The following is a 23,394-nucleotide window of genomic DNA, read 5'->3' as shown; positions in this document are numbered from 1 at the left end:
CTTCTTCCGATTCTCCTCCCCATCCCACTGAGCAGGGGGAGGAGTGAGCGAGCATCCTCGTGGTGCTTAGTTGCTGGCTGGGCCTAAACCATGACACTGTTCCTTTTGCACCTTCTTGTCTTTCCCTTTCTGTAAAAGCCCCTAGTAACAACAGCAGATAAGCAAAGCTGCCTGCAGCCACTGTGGCCGGATGACCACCCGCATCCATGCTTGCATCCTCCAAGGAGGAGGAAGCATCCAGCATTGCTTCCAGGCAATACAGATGTGCCCCAAACTGCTGCAGCAGACAGTGCAACAGTACAAGAAGATGGGGTGAATAAGGCTGGAAGTCACAAAACCTCCTCAATATTCCCCAGCCTTGAAGGGATTTCTCTGGCATAAATGCAAATGCCGCTAATGCCTCCTCCTCCTCCGGAGCTGACATTTCCCGAGCAGAGCTCTCTTTTTTGACCTCCCTCTGTAAATATTGACATTGCATTCACATGGATAATAGATTTCTGTCTGCTTTTACCGCAGCAGAATGTTTCCACCGGGACTGTTATTACTTCTTATGGCTGGAAATGCACCTGCACCAGCTGTGATGCTCAGCATAAAACCCCCGCCAGCCCAAATCCCCCAGTCTCTTAACAGACCGCTGCTGTCTCATCACCACGAAGCCTCCATTCATCTTGAGACAGTGGGAAAGAAATACTCTCCTGACCCTTCCTCTTCCTTTGGAAAAAAGAAAAAGCCTCGAATTTGCTTGCCTTCCTCTTAAATCACTTCCTCTCTCTGAAGCGCACAGTCCCAAGGCAAGTATCCAGCCTGAAAAATTACTTGCCCACCACACACGGTCCACACAGCCCCCCAGAATAACCCCCCAGCGATGCCTGAGCCTCCCAAAGGAGCAATAACCTGAGGGTTTGGTTTTGCAGTAACAATCTGTCTGCTTATAGATATTTCTCCCCCAAATAAGATCACCCCCTATCCCCCAGGGATGAGCCCCAGCACTTGCTCTAGTGATTTGCCTCCAGCAAAGCTTCGCTGCAAAGCATCGCCCTCCTCTTTCTGCTCAGCGCAATCTTTCTTACCATGCCAGATAGCACCCTTTAAAAGCAAAATGGTTTGGTGAAGCCTAAAAGGAGCTTCCTAAGCCTCTGCTTTCCTTAGTATGAACATTTTGCAGGTTCTTGGAGGGTGGCTCGAGGCAGGTCTTCAGAGAGCCAGCGCTGACCACTGTGCAAGCACCAAGCGGTCCACCTGAAAAAGAGTACTCAGAAGCTGGTTTTGCACAAATATGTGATTTTCCCAGCTGCCTCAGTCCCTTTGCTGTGATATTCAGCCCTTTTTTTTCTCCTTTCTCCTGCTGTATGTAAGGTGCCGGAGAAAGGACAGCTATCACCTGGCCAGCATGCATGGGGCACTGCTTGCCCTGCAATGCCGGGGTGCCACTGGTCCACTTTTTAAAGATACCTTAATATTCCCTGATGGCCAGATTATATCCTCCAAGTCTGGACCACACAGCATCAGGTCACTCCCTTTGCACACACCACTTGGGCTACGGCCACAAGGAGAAGGTAAGTATCTTTAAGAATATCATCTGAAGGGCTCTCTAAATGCATCACGTCGTGATGTGGCCATTGCCTTTCACAGGGTGAATGTGACACGTTGCAAGAAGTTTGGTGTTCAACCCAAACACGTCCGTGTGAGCAAGGTGATTCCCCTCTGCTTTCCCTCAGTCCAAGCCCCCGCGCGGAGGCAGTGCCTTACGGGCGTGCCAGGAGCATCCTTCCCTTGTTGTTGGCTCTGGCTCCACAGAGAAGAATAATCATCCCCTCTTTTTTAAAGACATCTGGCACGCACTGAGCAGGAAAAATACAGCAAGCTGGAATTTCCTTCACTGGGAGAAGCGCCTGACATTATTTGGGCCAAATCTAAAGTTTCTCACTTACGATTTTTTGCATATGAATGAGAATTCAGGCTTGTCCTGGGCAGGACCATCATTACATGAATTAACAGACAGCTGGGCTTTAGAAAAAGGAGGAAAGCAGAAAGAAAATAGATGTTTATTCTGTACTTAGGCAAATTCACAGGAGGGGAATCTTCTCCCATTCTCGCCGTGGCAAACGCTTTGCTCTCTATAAGCTCTGAATGCATACACTCATCAAGGCGTGTTGAGTAGCTGCTTTTTAGCACAAGTTCAGCTCTGCTTCTGCATCGCTCAGATACACATGCTCCCCTTGAGATTAGGGGAAGCACAAGATCACATTTCTAGAGCTTTAACTTTGAGTTGATAAAGGCTCTTATATATATATATATATAAAAAAAATATTTATTTTTTTATATATATTTTTTATATTTTTTTGTTATATTATCTTATATATTTTTACAACCTCCCTCCATGCTGTCATTTGTCAAAGCTGGGGAGGTTGCAGTGCCCTACAGTAAAACTTTCTGAGGAATATAAAAGGGCTTTGCCAAGGGTCAGCTTCAAATGAAGCTAAAATCAAATCTAACCACAGGGCTAGGGAAATCAAAAAACCCCCATTTTTCCATTCACCTCCTGATTTCTATCAAGTCCTACAAACTCACCACTTCATCACTGGGATGTTTCTGCAGTGTAAAAAAATAACCTGGAGCACAGCTACCAACCTCCTCTCCTTGAATAGGTGAGTAATATTGTTGAAAAAAGAGCTTACAATGGGATAACCATCCCCTGCCATCTCCAGGGACCATCGCTGATGGAGGCGTTTCAGCTTGCCACTCAGCTTCCTGGTGTTTTTTCTCCAAGAAAATGGACCTTTTGCCTTTCTTGCCTGGTGGCTTTTTTTTTTTTTTTTTTTTTTTTTTTGCGTGGGGGTGGCTCGAGGGGAGCCTGGTTTCAAAGGGAGCCATGCCACGTTGCACAGCCTCCTGCTGCAGCACCATGGCTGCAAGGAAAGGGCTACAACCTGGTCGTTTGTTTCCCAAAACTCAGCTGTACTCAGGCTTTCTAAATTTACAGGGATGGAGGAAGCACCAGCGTGATTGGATGTTTTATTTAGTCTTTTATTTTTACACCCAAATGCACTTCAAGCCATCAGGCTCTATCTCTTTTTTCCTCCTTTTCAGCGGTTTTGGGTGTTCTCATCTCCAACCAGAAACTTGCAAAACCCCGGGGCCCTTAAATCCCCGCCCCCATTGCAAACCCCATTGGCAACCCCTACAAAGGCACCTGCAATAAGCTGATTTTTTGAAGGGAAACATACGGCTTTAAACAACTAGGATGTGGTGCCAAGAGGACTTGCAGCATCCCTGGGTGGTACCCGGGGCTATCAGCCACTCATTACAGGGATGCTACCATTGCTGGAGAAGCCAGGCTGCTTATCGACTGCTTATCGGCTATGGCCATGAGGATCACCGGAGCGTGGATGATAAACTGGCAGGAGGTGGGGCTCTTTTCTGCCCCCACAGCTGCTGCGACTAAAGTCCGGATCTGAATGCGCTCTCTTGCCATAATTTATTTCTCCATTACAATTCTGACCCGGGCCATGGCTTTGCAGCTATTGCTGTCGGCTTTTTGCCCCTCTAATTACACCAACAGCAGCACCTGAATGCTAATTGCCTTCCCTGATGAAGAAATCACCCAATTTCAGGGTGTTAGGGAGGGATGGATAGTGCGTGAGGGCGTTGCCCCTGGCTGGTGCCCAGCCTGGGATGCAAAGCACGGGGGCCAAGGGTTCGGTGTCTCTCCAGCTCCTGTGTAAAATGGCAGGGCAGTGCAATGACCCACAGCTCTTAGGGCTGGGAGAAGGATGAAGTTACCACAGGGCTGATTTCTGTGCCCTGAAGCAACTATTCACATTGCTTTGGGATGCTGCATCCCTGGCACTGCCCTCCCGAGGGGCATCCCAACTTTGTCGCTGCCAGAGCCACCAGCCTTTTCCCCACACAGAAGATTTACAATTATTTTATTTTATTTTATTTTACTTTATTGTTTTCGGCTGGAATAGGTGTAGTTGCTGCTACAAAAAGACCTATGATTTTGGCTGTGCAGCGCTGCTCTCCAAACTCTGGGTTTCAAAGGGGTAAAGGCATCGCTTGTGCTTCCTTCTCCCCTTCCTGGGCCAAGGAAAGGACCCACTTGGGTATGTTCAGGGCCTAAAATCGCCCAAATCCAGGTTCTAGCAGGTGCCGAGCACTGCAAAGCACTAAAAATGGCCCCCAGAATGGCCATTGCTTCCAAGCCAAAGAAACATATACCTTCCCTACCCAGACACTGGGGATCAACCTTTAGGTCTGCAAGCAACTTTCAAGCCCAAAAGCTGTGGCCAAGCCAGGATAAAAGCCATGCCCATGGCTCCCTTCCACCTAATTTCTCCTAATTTCTTGTCAAACGTGTGTTCCTGGCCACTTTATGCCCATTCAATCCCCTCTTCCCCGCTTTGGCAGCTGGTGGCTGCCTGGTGGGATGGATCTTGGTGGGATTTTAGCACTGGTGAGACTACCTGTCCCTTCTGCGGCTGCCCCAGCATCACCTCCCTCCCCTCCATCCCGGCCACCTCCCCAGGGTCATTAATTCATCCTGGGCCAGGATCATCAATTGAGGCCAGATCCTTCCCAGCGCCGAACCTTGATGATCCTCATTTATACTCCCTGCCTGGCCCTAAAATGGCTCTTTTCAGCCCGATCCAGTCTCACTCCCAGGCTATTTGCTGCCATTCACCATTTATCAGTTGTGCCCTAATCCTTGTCTTAATTAAGAGTTTATCACCTGGTGCTTCTGCATGCATGTGCATGCATATCCCTCCATACATACACATACGCTTCCTTTCCCCTCCTCCTACAATATCTGGGTCCAACCATGGATTTCACCCCATTTGAAAGATATTAGCAAGCCCAGTGGTCCTGAGCTCCTACACGTCTCATGGAAAGGGACCGCAAGACACCACTTTGCTGGCATTTTTCCCACCGGATGGGAGAGGTTGTTCCCTATCTTCTTTTTTAAATGAACATATCATTTCCGTAACTTCTTTTTTTTTTTTTTTTTTCAATGAAATACCATTTTTACCTTGCATGCCCTTTCGCTCTGCAGCTCCACACACTGTATTTCTCGAGGAGTAAATGATTAAACTTTGGAGCCCAGAGTTTTGTGTTTAAATGTCAAGCTTGAAACACAGCGCCTCAGAAGAGAAATCGATAGGATTTCAATTTTCTTGTAATAAATATGGCCTTTATTGGGAGCAAACCGAGAAAACGGCTGGCAGCCTATCTCACAGTTTTGCTGCTTTTTTTTCAGCTCGGAATATTTTTTCTTTTGGTTTTGTAGTTAAAATATAAGCTTTGAGAGAAATAAGTCATCTGCACCAGCACAAACGCATCTGTCAGCTGCTTATGGGGGAGCTCAAAGAGACTCAAGGCAGTAAAAAAAATCCCGGTTAGAGCTGCTAATAGATTATCAAAGCAGCACGTCAGTGTTAGGAAGCATCTTCTTTCTTCTATTATACTTTATTTGCTGAATATTACTAGTAGCTGATGCTACAAATAGCTAAGCTGTCCCCAGCTGGAGGCAAGGAAATGATGGGGTAAGAAAATGACCTACATGGGTGCCTTGTTCTCCTCCCCAGCTGGCTCATAGGCCTTTCCAGGAGGAAAATAATGAGCAATACCTTAGTGGGTTATCAAAGGTCACTGTAATGCAAGGGTCTGCATCCACCAAATTCCAGTGGGTCCCAAGGACTTGCCCCAAATGCTCCAGCTGGAAGTCTTGTTATAGAGGCAATGGGTATCTTCAGTGAGCATCACCCCTCTCAGTTTCTCCAAGGCTTTTTCCCCAGAGACCCTATGGCGTGCAATAACTTCAAGCACAACCTGGTTTACTCTCAGGTGTGCAAAATGAGCAAAGCCTTTTGCTGGCCATGCTGCTCTGGCTCCCGTTTCCTACCTGATCTCAGGCTGGGATTGCTTCCTTGATGCCCATCTTCACGTACATGAGGTTTGAGCTCTGGCAGTGGATGCGTTATTAAAACTGCACACTTGGAAGCACACGTGCACCTGCTGAGGGGACTGCCACCTTTGCAGCACTCCCCCCTGCATCCCTGCTTTGAATTTTCCACCATAGCCCTTTCTTTCCTGTCTTAACCCGTTTTGAGCTATTTCTGCGATGCCTCGATGTCGGTTCACTTTCTGCACCGACCTGGCCGCTGGTGCAATAGTTTGTCCTAGCATCTCTTAAGTCCCATACCGCATGTGAGGCATTGTGGATGAGGTGGTCTCTCCCCTCCCATCCAGCCATTTTACCAAGCATGTACAATGTGTGCCCTTCTCCAGTCCCCGGGGTCCAGCTCCCTCCTCGTGTCAGCAAAGATTAATTGCCCGGGGATCAGGCCGTGCTGTTTTGGCTGCTTCTTAATGCACTTGAGGGTGACTTTCAACAAGCCGTGTTGACTTGAATAAATCTATCTCATCCTTTCATCTCTTCTTCTGCTCACCAGTCCCTTTTTTGTGGAAGTATCCGGTCACAGTTTATGCATTGCATGCTATTTATGCAGTTCAACCCATGAAAAATACATGAAGAGTCCCTCGCTCTTTCTCCCCATGGCTTCATAAATCTTGCATCTCTTTCTGCACGGCAGCTCAGCTTCACGGGGTGATGGGGAGCAGCCTCCCCACCGCTCCTGCCCTGGGGCTGCAGCATCCTCCTGGGATGCCAGCACTACAGGCTCGAACCCTGCCAGGCTGGCAGAGAACAGGGGGAGTGCAGAGCCCCCCGAGCCCCGTTTTTAGGTTCTTAGATAGGAAAAATAGAACAGAGGTGCTGTTTGGCTGCCCTGCAATGTCACCAGGACTAGGGTCATCTTGCTTTGCAGTTTGTTTCAGTTTACTGAAAACAAGAGTGATGCAAAGAATAACACTACCCTGTTCATAGCTTGTTAAGCATCCTCAATCGCTGGCATTCGTGACTTTTGATGCAGCTGTGCATTTATTGCAGGAGCTGGCCAGAGGCTGTGCAGAAGAATCACCCAAAAGATAAATCAGGCATATGCTTAAGGACCTACTTTGCAGGTAAAGCACCTTACCCTCCTGAGCAAATAAACTCATTAGCCGGTGGCCACAGAGTGCAAATTCTCTTCTCACACCGAGCCCAGTGGGGGAAAATAAGCAAACCCTGATTCGAGATTTGTGTAAGGGCTGGTCCCAAACCACGGCGGGCTCAAAGGCTCAAGGAAATTGCCTAATTCCTTAGTTCTCACTTAAAACGGAGCATTACAGAAGGGGTTTGCAGCCAGCTCTCATCTTTACTGGTAGCAGTAGCAAGTTTTGTCCGTTTGCATCCTAATCCCCTTCTCCCTCCCACTCATGTTGGCTGAGGAACAGGGACAGACAGCAGCTGCTTTCATGGATGTATCTTAACGAGGGCACCACCTCTATATCTATGGCAGCTGAATTCAGGGAGAACTTGTTAAACACCCTTGTTTCTCAAGATTTTTCACTTGCTGCCTTTCATTTTTTTTGCATTGAAGCTGCTAGAGCTGGTGAACATTCCCATTGTCCCCATAAGCCCAGCCTCAGCTGTCCGATGCCTCTCCATCACCTGCATAGATATTTCGCTTTTCAACTCTTTAAAGTTTGCCCATTTTTGTGTTTTCCCCTTAGCGGGCGCTCTGCCTCCACAAAGCTATCAAGGATGCTGCCTACATGGGGCAAGTTAATACTGTATTTTCGCCTGTCCTCAGAGCCCCTCTGATCCTTCCCAGTGTCTACTGCCATCGTGGTCCAGCAGCAGACAAGCCCGGGCTGAATAAGGAAACACCGCACAGGGACTGGCATGTCAATCCAGAGAGGTTTTATCCAAGTCGCTGACAGCCTCAGTTTGCTAACCCAATTGACCTTGTGCTCCCTTTAGTATATAAAGCAGCGTTCCTCCGCCATCCCAGCTTCCCGTGCCTTCCCTGGCCAGGGTCCAAGTGTACCACCCACCATCTGCCATGGCTTCCCCTGACGTCAGGAGAACCAGCATCCTCACCCACAGCTCTACCCTTTATACTCCAGCAGTGGTCGTCTCGCAGGAGCCAGAAGATGCTGGCTGCCCACCACCACCTCCATTACACCTTTCCCAGGCTGATCTTTTCCTCCTTGGCCTTGCCCACCCATGGCTTTTCTCACCTGTCTTTAAGGCTGGCCCGCACCCCTTTGCAGCATGAGGTTGCCCCCAAATCACCGGGACAGGGGAGGAATGGGGTTGGGGATGTGGTGGTGGGTGCTCTGGCCAGTCATGAGTCTGCTGGTGTCCCCCCCCACTAAAAAAAAAAAAAACAACAGAGAAAAAAGAGTATCAGTTCTTGGGAGGGGGTGGGGGATCACAAAAAATTGGTGTTTCCGAGGGATGGGGGAATGGTGTGGCCGGGGGCTGCTCTGGGGCTCAGTCGGTTTGGCAGTTGCTTTGTCCCACAAACCAGACTAAAAAGCAGATTTTACCCCCAAAATACAAACAGAGGAAAGAGGAAACAGCCTGTAACAAGGTAGGATGCCTTCACGTGGGGTCTACACATCTCCCTCATCCCAGAGGCCCCTCTCTCCCCCAGGGACCAGAAGATTAGCACCAAATCGGGGGGGGGGGGGGGAATTAAGAGAATTTATTTCCTTTCCAAGGAGGAAAATCCTGACACTTCATGGAAAGCCGAGGGGGCACGCGTGCATGTGATCCACAACTGGATGTCGCTGTTAGTCAAAGGTTTTTATTTTTTATGAAAAAATAGAAAATTTCATATCTTACACTACAAAAAAAAACATGTACACAAACAAAATGCACAGAGAGCATCCAAGGGGCGGGGGGGGGAGGGGGGGGAGGAATAAATACAGCAATGCTACAGTCTCCTATGAGTTAAAATGCCGATGCAAGCAGCTGAGATGGATGCTGCGGCTCTGGCAGTGCTGGATGCACCACCTCCCACCCTACCTGCCCTAAGGAATTACAATAAAGGATTGGAAACTAAGCATTACTCTTAAGACTGCTACTGATGTATCTTACATACGCCTTAACGACTAATTTCAAGACCACAGCAGCCCAAGGAGTCACAATTCCTTGACCATGGGGACTTTCTACATTATATTCAACACTGAATAGACCAAAAGAATTTTTACCTTTATTTTTTGTTCTTCTCACTGTTAACATATAGAAGGAATAAATAAAATTTTAAATTGATTTTTTTTTTTCCCCTTTAAAATCAGTCTTCCATTTTTATGCTCAGGTGATTTTTCCAAATGGTAGCTACACAATGGAAGGGGGGTCAGTCTATGCAAGCCATGCTTGGGGATACTTCCTTCTCCCAAAATGAAAAACTATATCAAAAAGAGCCTCTTCACCCCCCAAGACCTTTTGAAATACCTTCCTTGCAATGAGCAGCAAAATATACTGGAAACAAAGTGTTCATTGGACCAGGGGCAGCAGTAGCGAGCTGGAAAAGCAAAGAACTCAGACTTACCATAGGCAGGAAATCCACCCACAGCCCTTACAAAGAGCATAACCAGTAAAATACTACTGTCATCTTGTTCCGCTGCACCCCAATATATACAATCATGCCCAAAATATAGAGTACTTGCAGTTCTTGGATGGGAACTGAAAACCTCTATTGTCTCTGGAATTTGCCTGAGGACATAGAAGCTGTAACTTTTGGACCCTATTCACCAAAACACATTTTACTTTTAGCTCTGAGACAAAGCCTATTATACAGAGATCTGTAGCAAGAAGAGCTCTTGAAATAAATAGAAAAGGTTATTTATTTATTTATTTATTGGAGGAACTGAGAAGAGGTGCCCTATTTACAAACGCAGTCTGGCTTAAGAACAGTTTGTTTTCCACTAGTTCATATGAAGGTTACTCCAGCATCTGGTATGCATCCCAGCCATACCACATACACCTTTAAAACCCCACAAATGGTGAAAAGGGTTTTTTGCTGTTAAAAGTCCATGAAAAAAGACCAAACCCAACTCCTCTCACAGAGCCCACAGGTAAGGAATGAGCAGAGATGACAGGCAGAAAATGCTGCATATTTGCTAACAGCATCTCTCTTGGTGTGGCCGATGGACGCGGGCAGCAACCGAATGATTCCTCCTGATGAAACAAGTTGTTTCTGTCCTCCTAAGGGTTATTTTCCCAAGTGCTGCAGGCAGGGAGGCACAAATAATCCCAAAACTGTTCTGCTGACAGCTCTAATAATCTTATTTATTATATGACAAATCTCTTTTATGCACCAAAATTGTTATGTCTTGATTCCTCCCTCCCTGCCTTTTTGTGGTCTGGTGACTGCCAAAATGAAACAACAGGATGAGCAATCACACTGTCAAGATTTGTCAGACCTCGCCACGGCTCCTCTCCCTCCTATTTCTCTCAATTCCCAAGGAGCGTGGTAGCAGCTCGCAGAGGAGTAGGAGGCGGCCATTTCAAAACAGGCAAATATTGCCTGAAGAAGCCCTGCTGAAAGCAAGCAAGCCCTGCTGATAAGAAAAAACCAAAACAAACCAACCCTTCCCCTTCTCTTTAGAAACCCTTCTTTGTATCAAATCTCATCCAAAGGCTTGGGGGAAATGGAAGACAGACCTTTGAAACAGCTGAAGGTGGCATTCGACTCCTGCTTCTGCAAGATGTGAAGGAGAAGGACATACTTCAGCACTGGATGAGCTCCTCGGGCTTGGCTCTGCAGTGCTGGGGATGAAGGGAGCTGTGGCAAGTCAGTATGTCGATGTTACCACTAAGGATGGATGCTACAAGATGCTACCCAATGTCTAAGGAAGCAATATGTCTACACAAACAGCAAACACTTGCCATCTGCTTAGCCATTTTTAAATCTTTATCTTTACCAAAGCCTTCACAAAAAAAAAAAAAAAGCCCAACCTATGAATATCAAATTAACAGCACTGATTAATCTTATCTCCAACAAAAGGAGGAGGACAGCCCCAAACTGTTTCTTGGTGGGATTCCCAGGGGACTGGGTTGCCCTCAGGTCCTTCTGAAAACAGCAGCCGTGAGCTCTAATGAACGCACTGAACCCCAGCTACAACCAAGTGTTGACCCAAGCCGTGCCAGCCCCAGATGGATGGGACCTTCTCACCCATGGGATGCCACCACTGTGACCACGTTGGGCTGCTCTGCTGTTCCCTCCTCTCTGTGCTTTGCCCCAAAGCGGCCAGGTCCACAGCCAAATCGAAAATGCCCAGAGAGACAACCTGGGACAGGACGGTTCCCAAAGTAAGCCCACCACCACCATTTTGGGCAAAATACTGCAAAACCTCCATGCGGGATGACCACAGGCTTGCCTCCAGACTGCACACCAAGACTTAATCCCCGTAATGAGAAGAGGAACAGCAAAATCCCTTCCAGTTAAAACCACCTCATGGTTTCTCTCCTGGGCTCCAGGGACAGGGGTGAGGGCTGCACTGGGTGACAGCTACCGGGCTGAAATGCCAGTGCCAAGGCAATCCCACTCTATCTTTGAGCAGGACTCATACACACAAACAACTGATGCCACGTTGTCACTGGAGGCCACCGAGAACCAGATGTTTTTACTTTTCTTCTTCTGTATGTCCCCAGTGGGATGGTGGAAAGGAAGAGGGTGACATCTTTTAGTTAAGTAGACTCCTTCTACCTCATAACCATAATCAAAACTACTGAAGGCTTTATATGTTGCTCAAACCAAACAGCAGTGAAAATACAAAGCATAGCGGTAACACAAAAGGGAGACAAAATAAAGCAAAGGGGAGGAAAAAAAAAGAACAAACCAAGGAAAGAGCCCCAATCTTGTACCTGATGCATAGCAAACTGTACAGTATATACATCTTCATCATGTATTATCCTCCCAGAAGAGCAAACAAAAAGAACTTGGTAACACAGAGGGAGGAAAAAAAATATACACCCTGTATTGTATTTGCCATGGAGCAAGCAACACGTTTATACACTAGTCTCTATAACTTAATGCTGTGTAACAGCATTTTTTTCTTTTCTTTAGATTTACAAAACAAAATATCTATTGAGAAATAATCTAATCATATTGCTCTTCAATACACTTCTGTAGACAAGTAAGACTCGAAGTTAAACTTCAGTAAACTGCAGCTTTTAGGAGCCCACAAACAGCTACAAAACTCCTCCACTCAAGTCAGTCCTTGGAAGTATTACCATGTGCTGCTGTAATTCAGTATATAAAGGTGCTATATATATATATATATATCCCATGTACAGACAACGTGTGGTGGGAAGGCTTGTTGTCATCATTGCTGAAGCTTAAGAGACGGGTTAACCTCACGTACAGCAGATTCGTTTCCATGTTCCATGCATCTTACATTTACTTCATGAAAATGAGGACACAAATAGGAAGAAAAGGAAAACTTTAGTCAAACACTGCTTTAGAAACACTGCGGCAGAGGCCAACATCCTTCAGTTATAGAAACAACTGAATTTCCCTTTTTATCTTTTCTTTTTTTTTAGTCAAAATAAATCTCAGGGCTAGTGTACAAAGTGCAGGACCGACCCACTTGAGGAAGCGACTTTAAAATCGAGTTACAACGGCACCATCCCATTCACCAACTGGACCTTCATCTCTTGAAGGCTGTTCATTATCTTCTTCTGGTGACCAACAAGTGTCACTCCCAGCCGTCTCAAGTCCCTGTGGGAGAAAGCAGACGTTGGTTCCAGGGACCGCTCAGGCACATGCCGCCGCGCACACCACGCGCCGCACGCGCTGATGCTGCTGCCAGTGCCTACCTCTTACCATTGGTGGCTCCCAAAGCCAAATTTAGTTGGCAAGTTTGATTTTCCCCATTGTTTTTTTTATTTTTTAATTTGACAGCATCTCAGAGAAGTGACGTGATTTGACCGAGATCACCTCGCTGGCCAAGGAGAAAAGCTGGACAGCAAAATGTCAGCATCACCTTTGGCCAAGGAGTCTGCTAGGCGTGAAAAGTCCTATTTCCAAGAGAAAAGCCATGTAAGAAAGCCTGCGTTGCAGTTTTCTCTTCTCCTGGGAGAGGCTGGTATTTGATCTCAGACACGAACAGTGAAGAGTGAGGTCAATCCATGCTTCCTTCCTCTTCGGACTAGGCAAAGCCAGAGATACATAAACCATAATGCTAGAGCCAGCTCCTACAGAGGGCTGAACGGCAAAAGCCTTGAGCATGGCCACCACCCTAATGACCCCCTGAAGTCAACAGGAATTGGCAACACAGCTCCCCTCTGGGCTTTTGCAAATCATCCCATAAACCCACATTGATTTTTTGGGGGGTGAATTCTACAAGCCAAAGGCATTTGTGTTGAGTCTGTCTACCGGGCTGCCATTACAGGAAAGCTGTAAAATAAGATAGTTTATGTGAAGTGCAGGATTAGGAGGAAAGACTCTTTTCTCAGAAGCTCAGCACTCTCAAATTTAGGTGTATAGATGAAGGTAATCACCAAGGTTCATGCTGATGGCATGAAAAAGGCACCTCCAGGGGACAAATTATCCCATCCAAAGACAGGAGTGGGACAAGTTGTCCCCTGGACATACTACAGCAGGACCTTGGGTGGTCAGATTCAATGACACATCTAAAGCTAGGTAAGGCCACGGATTATGGCAGAGTATAATTGTAGAGATTTCTTTCTGGGGGAAAAGTGTTAACAAAGAAATTGTAGGAATAAAAGCTCAGAGAAGCATCAAGACAGGTGCATCCATGTTTCCAACACAAGACACAGAGACCGTCAGAGAAGCAGTTTGACTTAGAGGAGATGTGGTATTTTGTCTGAAGACTTCCACCAGAGAAATATCAGCCCCTTGCTTTCTACCTGCAGGCTGGACTGAATAAAGGATGTTTTCAAAGTAGGGCTCTACAGCCTTGTCAATACAGGCATGAATCCCAGAGCTGCTGACACCCTGGGTGCAAGTCTTTTAGGAGAAAGCTCTCCACTGAAAAGCCAGTGGGACGTGACCTTCTTGAATATGTAGGTGCTTTTTGGAAACCACACTGGTGGGGCCGGCACGTGCAAGGGCTGGGGATTGCCAGCGACACCTGGAAGCCCAACCATCACCTGAGATATATTGCAAACCTGGACTACAGCTCACAGCATGGCTACATGCTGCACTGCAGGTGATCATGTGCAATGACCACCAAAACACTTTCATGTAACGTTGTGTGAGCTACCCATGGAGGTGTAACTCTCTCAGCAGTTTCACATCCTGGACAGAGACTCCTGTGCGAATACAACCAACCATCCATGTCCAAAAATTACATAGATGAACATTGCTTTGATTAAAAAGCAATCCTGAGTGAAGGTTGATACGTTAACACATACGCTGGTTGAAGTCAAAAGCTAGATCCGTTGCTCTCCAAGGATTGACACGCTTTCAGCCTTCTGATTTGGAAAATACCAGATTTTCTGCTCCAGGCTAAACACTTCATTTCATTATTGTACCCTTTTTCAGCAATGCATCTTGCCAATGCATAGGGGAAATCATAATGTAAGGGGCATGGAGCAAGGGAGGTCAATGAGACACATCAGCAACGCTCCTTACCTGGCAGAGAAAAGGCTGCAGCATCTGCAAAAGGTGTCTACCTTCTCAGGGGGACATGCTTTCATTTCTGCCTCCACTGAATTGTGAAACTAGTTCAGCAAGCCATCTTAATAATGAAGGAAAATGTAGTAATGCTATTGTTACATGCAATTTATTTTATGTACACAGCACAGTTGGAAGTTCACACCAAAGATCAAAAAAAAACCCCAAAACCCAACCCAGTATAGGACCTGATTTTTAAAAGAGCCAACATCCATCTTCCCCCTGCTGAGTGCTGCTCTGCTGGCACTTTTTGAAAATTCAGCTTTCTTTTTTTTCCCCCAGGTATCTAAAGTGCAAGCTGAGCTCTTTTGAAAATCCAGCACCACATATTTCACAGATGTATCATGTCTGATACTCTTGCATGTTATGCAGAAAAAATAGCCTGAAACCATGAGAAAGGCATGTACATCTTGGCATTTCACACGCAGCTCCAACAGTCTAATAAAAAACCCCCTACTCACTACACAACTTCTTTTTTTCCCTTATAGTACCCCCGAAACTCAGTATCCTTGAGGAGCGCCTTACTGATTTACAAGAAAGAAAGAAGAAAAAGGAGTTTCTGGTTTCAATCCATTAACTGCTCACCAGGAGATCCAGTCTATTTTTTTTGAATGTCAAATCATCTTGGATATGGAGCCACGGGCCAAAAGCACAGAGACTCCTCAGAAAGGGGAAGAAAACTACCGTGGGGTCTTTCACCTCCGCAAAGACAGACCAGAAGACAACAGCTCCAGAGCCAGATGCTCACCTAGTATAAAATCAGCAGCTTTATTCAAAAGCCACCTCGTAAATTGCAAAGCCAGCAACAAAACTTTCCAAAAACTGCCTACAGAATACAGTAGCTCCAATTCCCATTTTTCAAGCATAACTTACAGCATGTTGCACGGTCCTGTGCATCCAGTGCTGAAGGGCTTAAAGTGGTGTAAAGCAGAAGCCAATTTTAAACAAAATTGGGTGCACAAACCAGCTGGTTTTGGGACAAAAAAATCAACTTCTGTGCCAAAGGGCTGCAAAACAACTATTCTCAAGCTCCAGTCCAGAGCTGCTTGGCTCACGTTACCGCAGCCAACTGGTAATTTCACTGGGCTCAGCTCCGCAGAGATGTGCATGGGTATCTACTGGTGCTTTGCAATAGAAATGTGCAATTCCCTGCAAGAAAAGGCACAACTAAGACCCAGGGGCAAACAACACTTGCAATCAGGATCCAGGCTGCAACTTGCCGTGCAAGTGACCTGACCCCCAGTGCTAGGTTTTGTGTGCACCGCTGTGGTAGCGGCAGGGGTGCTCCCCGAGGCCGTGGAGATATGTGCACCCATGTGCTGTGGTGTCTCCCTGCTTCAAAATACTTGATGCCCCTAGCAATGAGACAACTTTTATTTTTGTTTCAGGGAGAAGTCTCCCCTTTTCACTTCTCTTTCATTCACATAGGGCTGAAAATGGAAACAGGCAGGAATTTGAATCACTTGCCGAGTGAGTCAGCACTAAGAGGCTGACTTAAGTTGACCAAAAAGCCAAGGAAATAAAGGGGAAAACTGGTGTCAGCTCATCCCAAACAGCCTGTATACAGCCGCACATATGGTGCTCTCTTACCACCGCCTTGCATGAAAGCCCAGCTGCAACGTGCCAGGGACAACATGATATCCCCTTCCCTGCAATGTCCTCCATTTGCAAAGGTTGAATTCATGGTCTTCATGTTGCAAGAAATATATTTAAAACACTTTATTTACAAACAGAACTACTTATATACCACGGACCAGTTTGTCAAACACAGTGTAGACTAGGACTGGATTGCCACATAAAATACAAGCCCCCTCACCAGCCGGTTAGTCATGCAAGCAAAAGGGCCAGGTTCCTGAAAGATCTCCGTGGCTGGCAGCCGTCAACCTACCACAGATATTTTGTATGTCATCTCCCATCCAGGCCAGATTTCACCACTCTTCTTCACATGGTGTAACTCTACAATTGCCCGTGCAGACTGGGACTACTCACAGAGTTAGTTAGTTGTCAGTCTGAATGAGGGGAAAGAAGAAGAACCTCAAAGACCTTCAGAAGACGCTAAAGAGAGAGGAATCCACTTGCTAGGGACTTTTGCACGAAATGAGGACTTAAAAAAAAATTTTTTTTAAGAGTTCATCTGCTCTTAATAATTATTCCCATCTTACTTGATTACGAGATGAGAACTGGTTTGTTCAGAAGCAGATGTAGTATCACAATCTCAGGACTGATATTTCAGGTTAAGAATAAGCATCTAGAGCAGGTGAACTCTTAAATGTTCTTCATCCAGTATAACTTTTAATAAATAATTTATTTTATTTTAGAAGAAAAAAAATACACAATGCAAAGCAACACAGCACATATTATTACAAATATTCAGAGCTCTTAATCTAATAACAAACAGCAGGGTGTCCTGAGATTCAGTGAGTACAGATCTTTCAAAAGGTGGAAGTTTGTAGTCCACATGGTTAGTAATAGGTCCAGTCAAGGGTCAGACTGAAACTCATGTCATGGATCTATCTATTCTTGAGTATTGTCCTGGTAAAGTTATTCTTGCAGTGGATTGAAAGAGCTCCAGACACACTCAAAGTCACTAGGTGGTCCACAAGTTTAAAGAGCAGGTCTGGTCCACTGGAAAGGTTGCCTTCAAGTCTGATATCCAGTTGGAAAGAGGGGGTGGAGGATGAGGCTCCACTTTTCACAAGGTGATTCGTCCCTTTGCAAGAATTAGAGCTAAATGTAGAAATCACTCTTTATTTGAACACATACAATTTCAGGTCTTTGCTTAAGCAGGCAGAGCTCAGGACTTGGGGCGATATTCACCGGTTTTAGCTTTTTAATCTTTTGCTTTCAGAAATTTGTCACTAATACTACTCTTCTCTGGAATAAATACATCAAGCCGTCGGTTTGAAAGAAGCAGGGTGGTAATCAGGATTTTGCTTTGCTTGCCAAGGGGGATTTAAAAAAATGCTGAACATCTACCATCTCAGCCAGGTCCTGTAAAGAGGCCACAAGCTGGGCACCCACAGTCACCAGTCCCGTCAGCGTTATGGTCAACCCCTCCTACAGTGCTAGTAATTTTTTTTTTGAGTAGATTTTAGGAATTCTTTACATTCATCTTTTTTTTTTTTCCCTGCCATTTCTGGCAGCGATTATCCCGTTCTCCTTTCTCTATCTAATTTCCACATCTGCCTCCTATGCAGTTTGAATTTGGGGAAGATCATTTTGGATGGTATTTGAAGGCAACCTCTTAAATTGTAAAGAATGTTTTACTGATGGCATTTGGGGAAAGCAAGCTACTTTCAGATGTTCAGATCATCTTTTCGCCCGATCCCCCCAAGTCCCAGCTCTGGAATATACTGAACAGTTGCCTCTATTAAAAATGACAAGGAACATTTAACCTGAATTCTCCTTTGCAGAGTACAAAATGTTTTGTTGTTCCCTTTTACAGAGAGAAAAAAATGAAAACCAGAAACCCCCAATATATTAACCTTTAAAGAACTTTGCTTGTTCTGGTGTTTATTTTCTGGAGAACCCATGACAGTCTCAGCTGACCCCACCCAGGAGCCATTTCTCTCCCTTAACTTTGTTGATTTTAAGGGCAATCTGCCAGTTTACATCAGCCTGAGCACAGGGTTCAGGTCTTCAACACAGAACACTTTTCCTCTCAAGCCACTATGATGGTTTCTCCTTTTTTAACAGCTGAGAAGCTGGTCTTTTGTCTTTTTTTACTGTATCTCAGAGGGATAAGAGAAGTCTTGATTTGGATGGCTGGTTGGCTTTTTAATGAACCTTCCACAGTTTTTCCCACAAACAGACCTGAGTGGGGTCAAGCCTTCTTGCTAAGCCACCCCTGCAACTCGAAGGTATGTGGGCTGAGCTGTTCAAGAATCCAGCCTGACTCATGCAAGCATCTCTGTCCAAGGCAGATGGTGGGGGGGAATTTATTTGCTGACATGGATAACTAACTAGTTGGAGTTAGTTTCAACTGAACTGCAAGATAGAGTCATGAAATGTCTCCTTTCAGCTTAAAAAACCCCCACGAAACAAACCCCAGAGGCTCCTCAGGCTCCCAGGCATCAGGTCCTCTGCACTGCTCTGCTGCTGTAAAAGCCCAGAAGAAAGCTGAAGCTGAGCAGCTCAGACACGCTGTTTCCACTGGGGCTAGTAAAGGACCGGAGTGGGATGACAGTTGTGCTATAGAGAACAGACTGGGACCTGGTGAAGGGGGCCTTAGAGGTGTTTTGCAGCTGGTGAGGGGCAGAGCATCCCTGGCAGCTAAAATCTTATTTAAAGACTTTTAAACCAACTTGCCTTTCTGGCTAGAACTGTACAGATAATGGATTTCTTGGTGTACTGCCAAGTGGAAAAACCATTTTGAAGTACTTTTTGGGTAGCGTGAAAAGATTTTGGGGTATACTTCTGAAATTTTTGGAATACCAAAGAGTAAATATAGGGAAGCATTTAAATTTTTAAGTTAAATTAAGGAGATAATTTCACAATGTGAAATGTTGCACTCAAGAAAATGGAAGGTTAGGAATAGTTTTGTCAGCAGTATGTGATGCTAAAACTGTGTCAGCACAGAGGGATGTTAAGACTGTTTAAAGCTACATGAGTAAGTGAACTTCTAATTTACTGTAAAAAATGACCATTAATTTGGGCTAAAACTCAATGTTTTCTCTGACCCAAACCAATGCACTTCACTTCTGAGCATTTCTTTTGGAGCTCTTGAAATGCCATAAAATCCTAAAGAGGAATGAACTGGAAGCTTTTGTGAAACCCCATTTTCTTCATTGATATGACTAATTCAGCCAAACAGCAACAAGTCTGTGATATATTTTAGACAATCTGCATTTTCTACCAGAACTTACTCTGATTATAAGATTGAGGTGGCACAGTACAGGGTAATGCTCCAACGTTTTCCTTTTCTCTAAAATTACTGCCTCATCCTATCCCTCATCTTCCCACTCACCATCTTGCTAGGTCTTTCTGCCACGTGGACTCTGACCACCCTGGCGATCGACTTCTTGGTCAACATTTGTAGATCACCAGTCTAAATGGAGACCCAAAGCCTGGTGTTTCTGGGCACTGCCACGTCAGATGAGTAGGTAAGGAACCATGGAGTCCTCAAAAACCAAAGTAACATGGTATGTAATTGCAGGACTAGGCTGGGAAACCACATGTAAGTGTCTCAGGCACCCAAAAAAGGATCTACGTAGAAATCCATGCACTCTAGCTCAGGGTTTTCACATGAATGCCTGAAGATAGACTGGATGAGTCCAGGTGTAAGAGACAAATATTGGTGATATGAGTGGAGCAAATAAAGTCTGAGTGAGAGCAGATATGGTCCTGCACTCCCTCCATGCATGTAGTGCAAAATTCAACTCTATTATAGAGATTTACTGACCTGCATCACATGCAAAGGACCTCCTACCCTGTATGGTGAGCTCCACAGCAAGACCTGTGGCAGACAGGAGAAATCCTGTGGTTCTATGGGGTATGGGGATTTTTCTTGTTTTATTCCTAATCCTCAGCCCTGATTCTGTATGTGCACTGGCAATCTGCATGTGGTTGGAGCAGCCACAACCTTCTCCAAAGCAGCACAGAGCACAATCCTTCCCATTCTGCCTTAACACTTGCAGTAAACTAAGCTCAAATTAACCCAGCTAGAAAGGCAGGCTTTGGGGTGAGCTTGAGTAAGCGGCAGGAGGAAAGTACAGATGTAATTACACAAGCAGGCAATTAAAGATGGAGCATAACAAATCAGCAGCCCCGAGGCATTTACCAAGTCATTTGAGTGCTGTCACCCCAACTGAGTCATACCCACCTGCAAAAACCAAGGGCACATTCAGAAGAGTCTCAGCCAGGGAGCCTGTCCCCTAGAGCTGTAGGTTTGCTGATGCTCTTCTGGCATCAGCTGTATCTATGCTTATTTCTGTTGATGTTGAATACTATTTCCATGCTTTACTGGGCTTGACTGTCTGCTTGGTTATGTCCAGATCAACTGTGTGTGAAGCCAGTATACCTCAGAGGGGATGCCAGCTCCTATACATTTACTAGTAGGGTGGGGTTTTTATTTGTTAGTAACCCAAATAATCAACTGCTATTATATTGAGAGGACGGCCTGGCAATTATTCAAACTCAAGCATTAATTTCTGTGAGTAAAGGAGCCAAAGTACTGGCTGCCAATGTAGTGACTGTAAGTTTGAGTCTTGCCTGCACTTGTTATCATCAATACAGATGCTAAAAGAGAAACTGCTGACTGCAAACAAAGGGTAATGCTTTCCCTTTCCGCAGCCTCATCCCTACATATTTTTGAATGGTTTGTCCTCCCCCCCTCTGCAATTCCAACAAACGAGGTGAAAATGATCTGGGCACTACTCACTCTAGGGTCACCTGAGCCACAGCATCCATTGAACTGTATCCATTCTCCATGAAGATCTCCGTGTATCGGCCCATTTTGATGGCTTCCAGCCACTCACCCACCGACCTGTAGGCACCGCTCCCGACTGGACTGTGCTCTACCAACAGATTTGATACTCTAAAGACAAGTAAAAACAAAGCAGCAAACAAAATCAGTATCAAGATGTACCCAACGTGACTCAGTTGCTCACATTTTTATATGGTAAAGATGATTCTTCCATTGTGTTTTCAGTGACTGCTGCAGCCTAAATCCTCCCAGCAGGCCTGATAGGCAATGCATCAAACATACCATCTCACCTGTAATTTCACCACTTTTGAGTTAGTTCCTGCCATTTCTGGTCCTCACTGCAAGCAGAAAGAGGAGAGGACTAGCATCCATCACTGTTACCTCTCGCCCACAAGCAGGCTCCTCTTCTATCAGGCTCCCCCAGTCACTCTTACTTTAAAGTCTTCAGTTTCACTCCTCCCACTCTGTTTTCCTCCTCCTCCTTTAAATCTCATAATTAACTTAAGACAGCCCAGAGCCTGGAAGCCAAAACCCAAATTACATTTCCCAGCAGCGGCCATCAATGGCAGGCTGCTGTTAACACTTCAGGGGCTGTTCCCGCAGAGTCAGGCGGGGATTTTGGATGCGGGCAGCATCTGATGAGCCCTGCAGAGAGCAGCAATGCTCCAACCATGCTCCAGCCCTGAAACAGAGGTAGGCTCCTGCTCCCACACCCTCGCTTAAGACCTCGCCACAGCAATTGCTACCTGCTCGTTATGCCACGCACGGAAGAAGCAATTCAGGCAAATAATAACTCTTCACCGCAGCAGAAACACCAATACAGTACCTGGCACAAGTGACCTGTGCTGCGTACAGGTCCACCACCCTACTAATGATGCGCAGAGAGCAAAGGGGGCTTGTCCAAGGTCAGCCAGAAAAGAAACTGGATTTGTCCCCTGCTTTGTAAACCAGGACATACAGCTAGCATAAGTCTTGCATAAAGATTATTACCCACAGGTAAAAAAAAACGTTTTCTGGGTCAGCCTCTGACAGTGAGAATTACACTTAAAAGACTCTCAACTGGAAGGAGAGCTGGCGTATTATATTATTATAGCACTTCAGGAATCTTCATATATTTTATGAGCACATTAGTATTATTTGTTTATTTAATAGCAATGCTGAAGGGTCCAATAAAATGTGAATACTTGCAGTACCAAGAACATAATGGCTTCCCATAACATTTTATACACATGAGGAATTCAAAACTCCTAAGTAATCATAATGAGAAGTGGATTTTCATCACTAATGTCAGGAGGTACCTACTGGTATGCACATGCTGTAATGTAGAGAGTGACTTCCTCCTTTATTTGCATTAATGAGAATTTCCATAAAGAATACATTACATATATAAAAAAATCCTTTACAGCTGCTGTATGTTGAAATTATGATTCATATGGAATTACTATGGTCTGGGCATGGCAATCTGTGATTATAGAAACACAGTCCCAAAGCCTGGCTGTTCAGGTGCTCCATCCACATCAAAAATACCCACAGCAACTCTGAAAAGGAAAGGTTTGGAATTGCAGGGACCTGTTCATGGAATAAAACATCAGCAAAGTGCTTAGCAGCTCAGAGAAATGGTTTGCTGCCTATTTTCCTCTCTTCTGGCATAACAGTTTGGTATGTATGAAAGACTGCATGAACCACCGCATAACAGGCCTGGAAGATGACTGTTCTGAACTTAAAAGAGAAACGTCACATATTTTATGCTATCATAAACCTTTTCCTGAAGGTTTGCTGGGACTGACATTACATCTAATTGCTAATAAGAGTAATTTCTTCTTCAGATGATAAATGATGCATGTAAAATAGCCCAAGAAATCAGACCTATCTTGTATTTAGAAATTAACAGACATTTTATGTTTCTCCTCTTCCAGTGCATGAGATGCCATGCATGGGGATATGCCAGCAAGGGGATGTGAAGTCCAGCTACAACAGGCGAGATGGGCCACATGCAGCTGTGCCCAGAAGGTGCGGAGACGGATAGGTCTAAGCTCAAAACAGTACATCTGCTTTGGTCCACACCACCAGTCTAATCTCATCTTACATTCCTGTGGCAGTACATCCCGTCCCCCCCATCCCGCCAGCAGGAAACGAAACTTCTCCAGGAAGGGAGAAGGGGAAGGAAACCCTGGAGGCTGCAGGTTGAAATTTGAACTGGTCAATAGAGATGCGCCACGTACACCGAGGTGACCCTCCTGGCCAATAGGATTAAATGACCACAGGTCAGATTCGACAGGGGTACAAACGGGGTCCTGCCGGAGGACATGTGGGAATCAGTCCTCCTCGGAGCAGCGGGTCTGCAGTCGGGGACTCCCCCTCGGGTCGGGGCACCATCCGAGGCAACTCCTCGAGGGAGAGAGCCCTCAGCTTTTAGGGGAGCAATATGCACGT

The 23,394-nt window shown here is 45.6% G+C and overlaps 1 protein-coding gene across 7 annotated transcripts in view; it reads right to left on the bottom strand.

The window, feature by feature from the left end:
- Positions 1–11,850: 11,850 nt before the first annotated feature.
- Positions 11,851–23,394, bottom strand: part of EPHA5 (EPH receptor A5) — a 200,034-nt gene continuing 188,490 nt past the window's right edge. For 5 of the 7 annotated variants that reach the window (XM_075033393.1, XM_075033403.1, XM_075033420.1 and 2 more), the window contains 2 exons: positions 20,917–21,072; positions 11,851–12,617 (listed from right to left, as the gene is read on the bottom strand). In XM_075033393.1, the coding sequence (XP_074889494.1) occupies positions 12,512–12,617; positions 20,917–21,072 (262 nt within the window). In that variant the 3' untranslated portion in view covers positions 11,851–12,511. Of the gene's footprint in view, positions 12,618–14,668; positions 17,248–20,916; positions 21,073–23,394 lie in introns of those variants that run through there. The other 2 variants (XM_075033412.1, XM_075033458.1) reach the window with 1 other exon arrangement.

Source organism: Buteo buteo, chromosome 1 (genome assembly GCF_964188355.1).
Source record: "Buteo buteo chromosome 1, bButBut1.hap1.1, whole genome shotgun sequence".
NCBI classification, from domain to species: domain Eukaryota; kingdom Metazoa; phylum Chordata; class Aves; order Accipitriformes; family Accipitridae; genus Buteo; species Buteo buteo.
The sequence above is the reverse complement of the archived record's forward strand: the minus strand, read 5'-3'. Positions and strand labels throughout refer to the sequence as shown.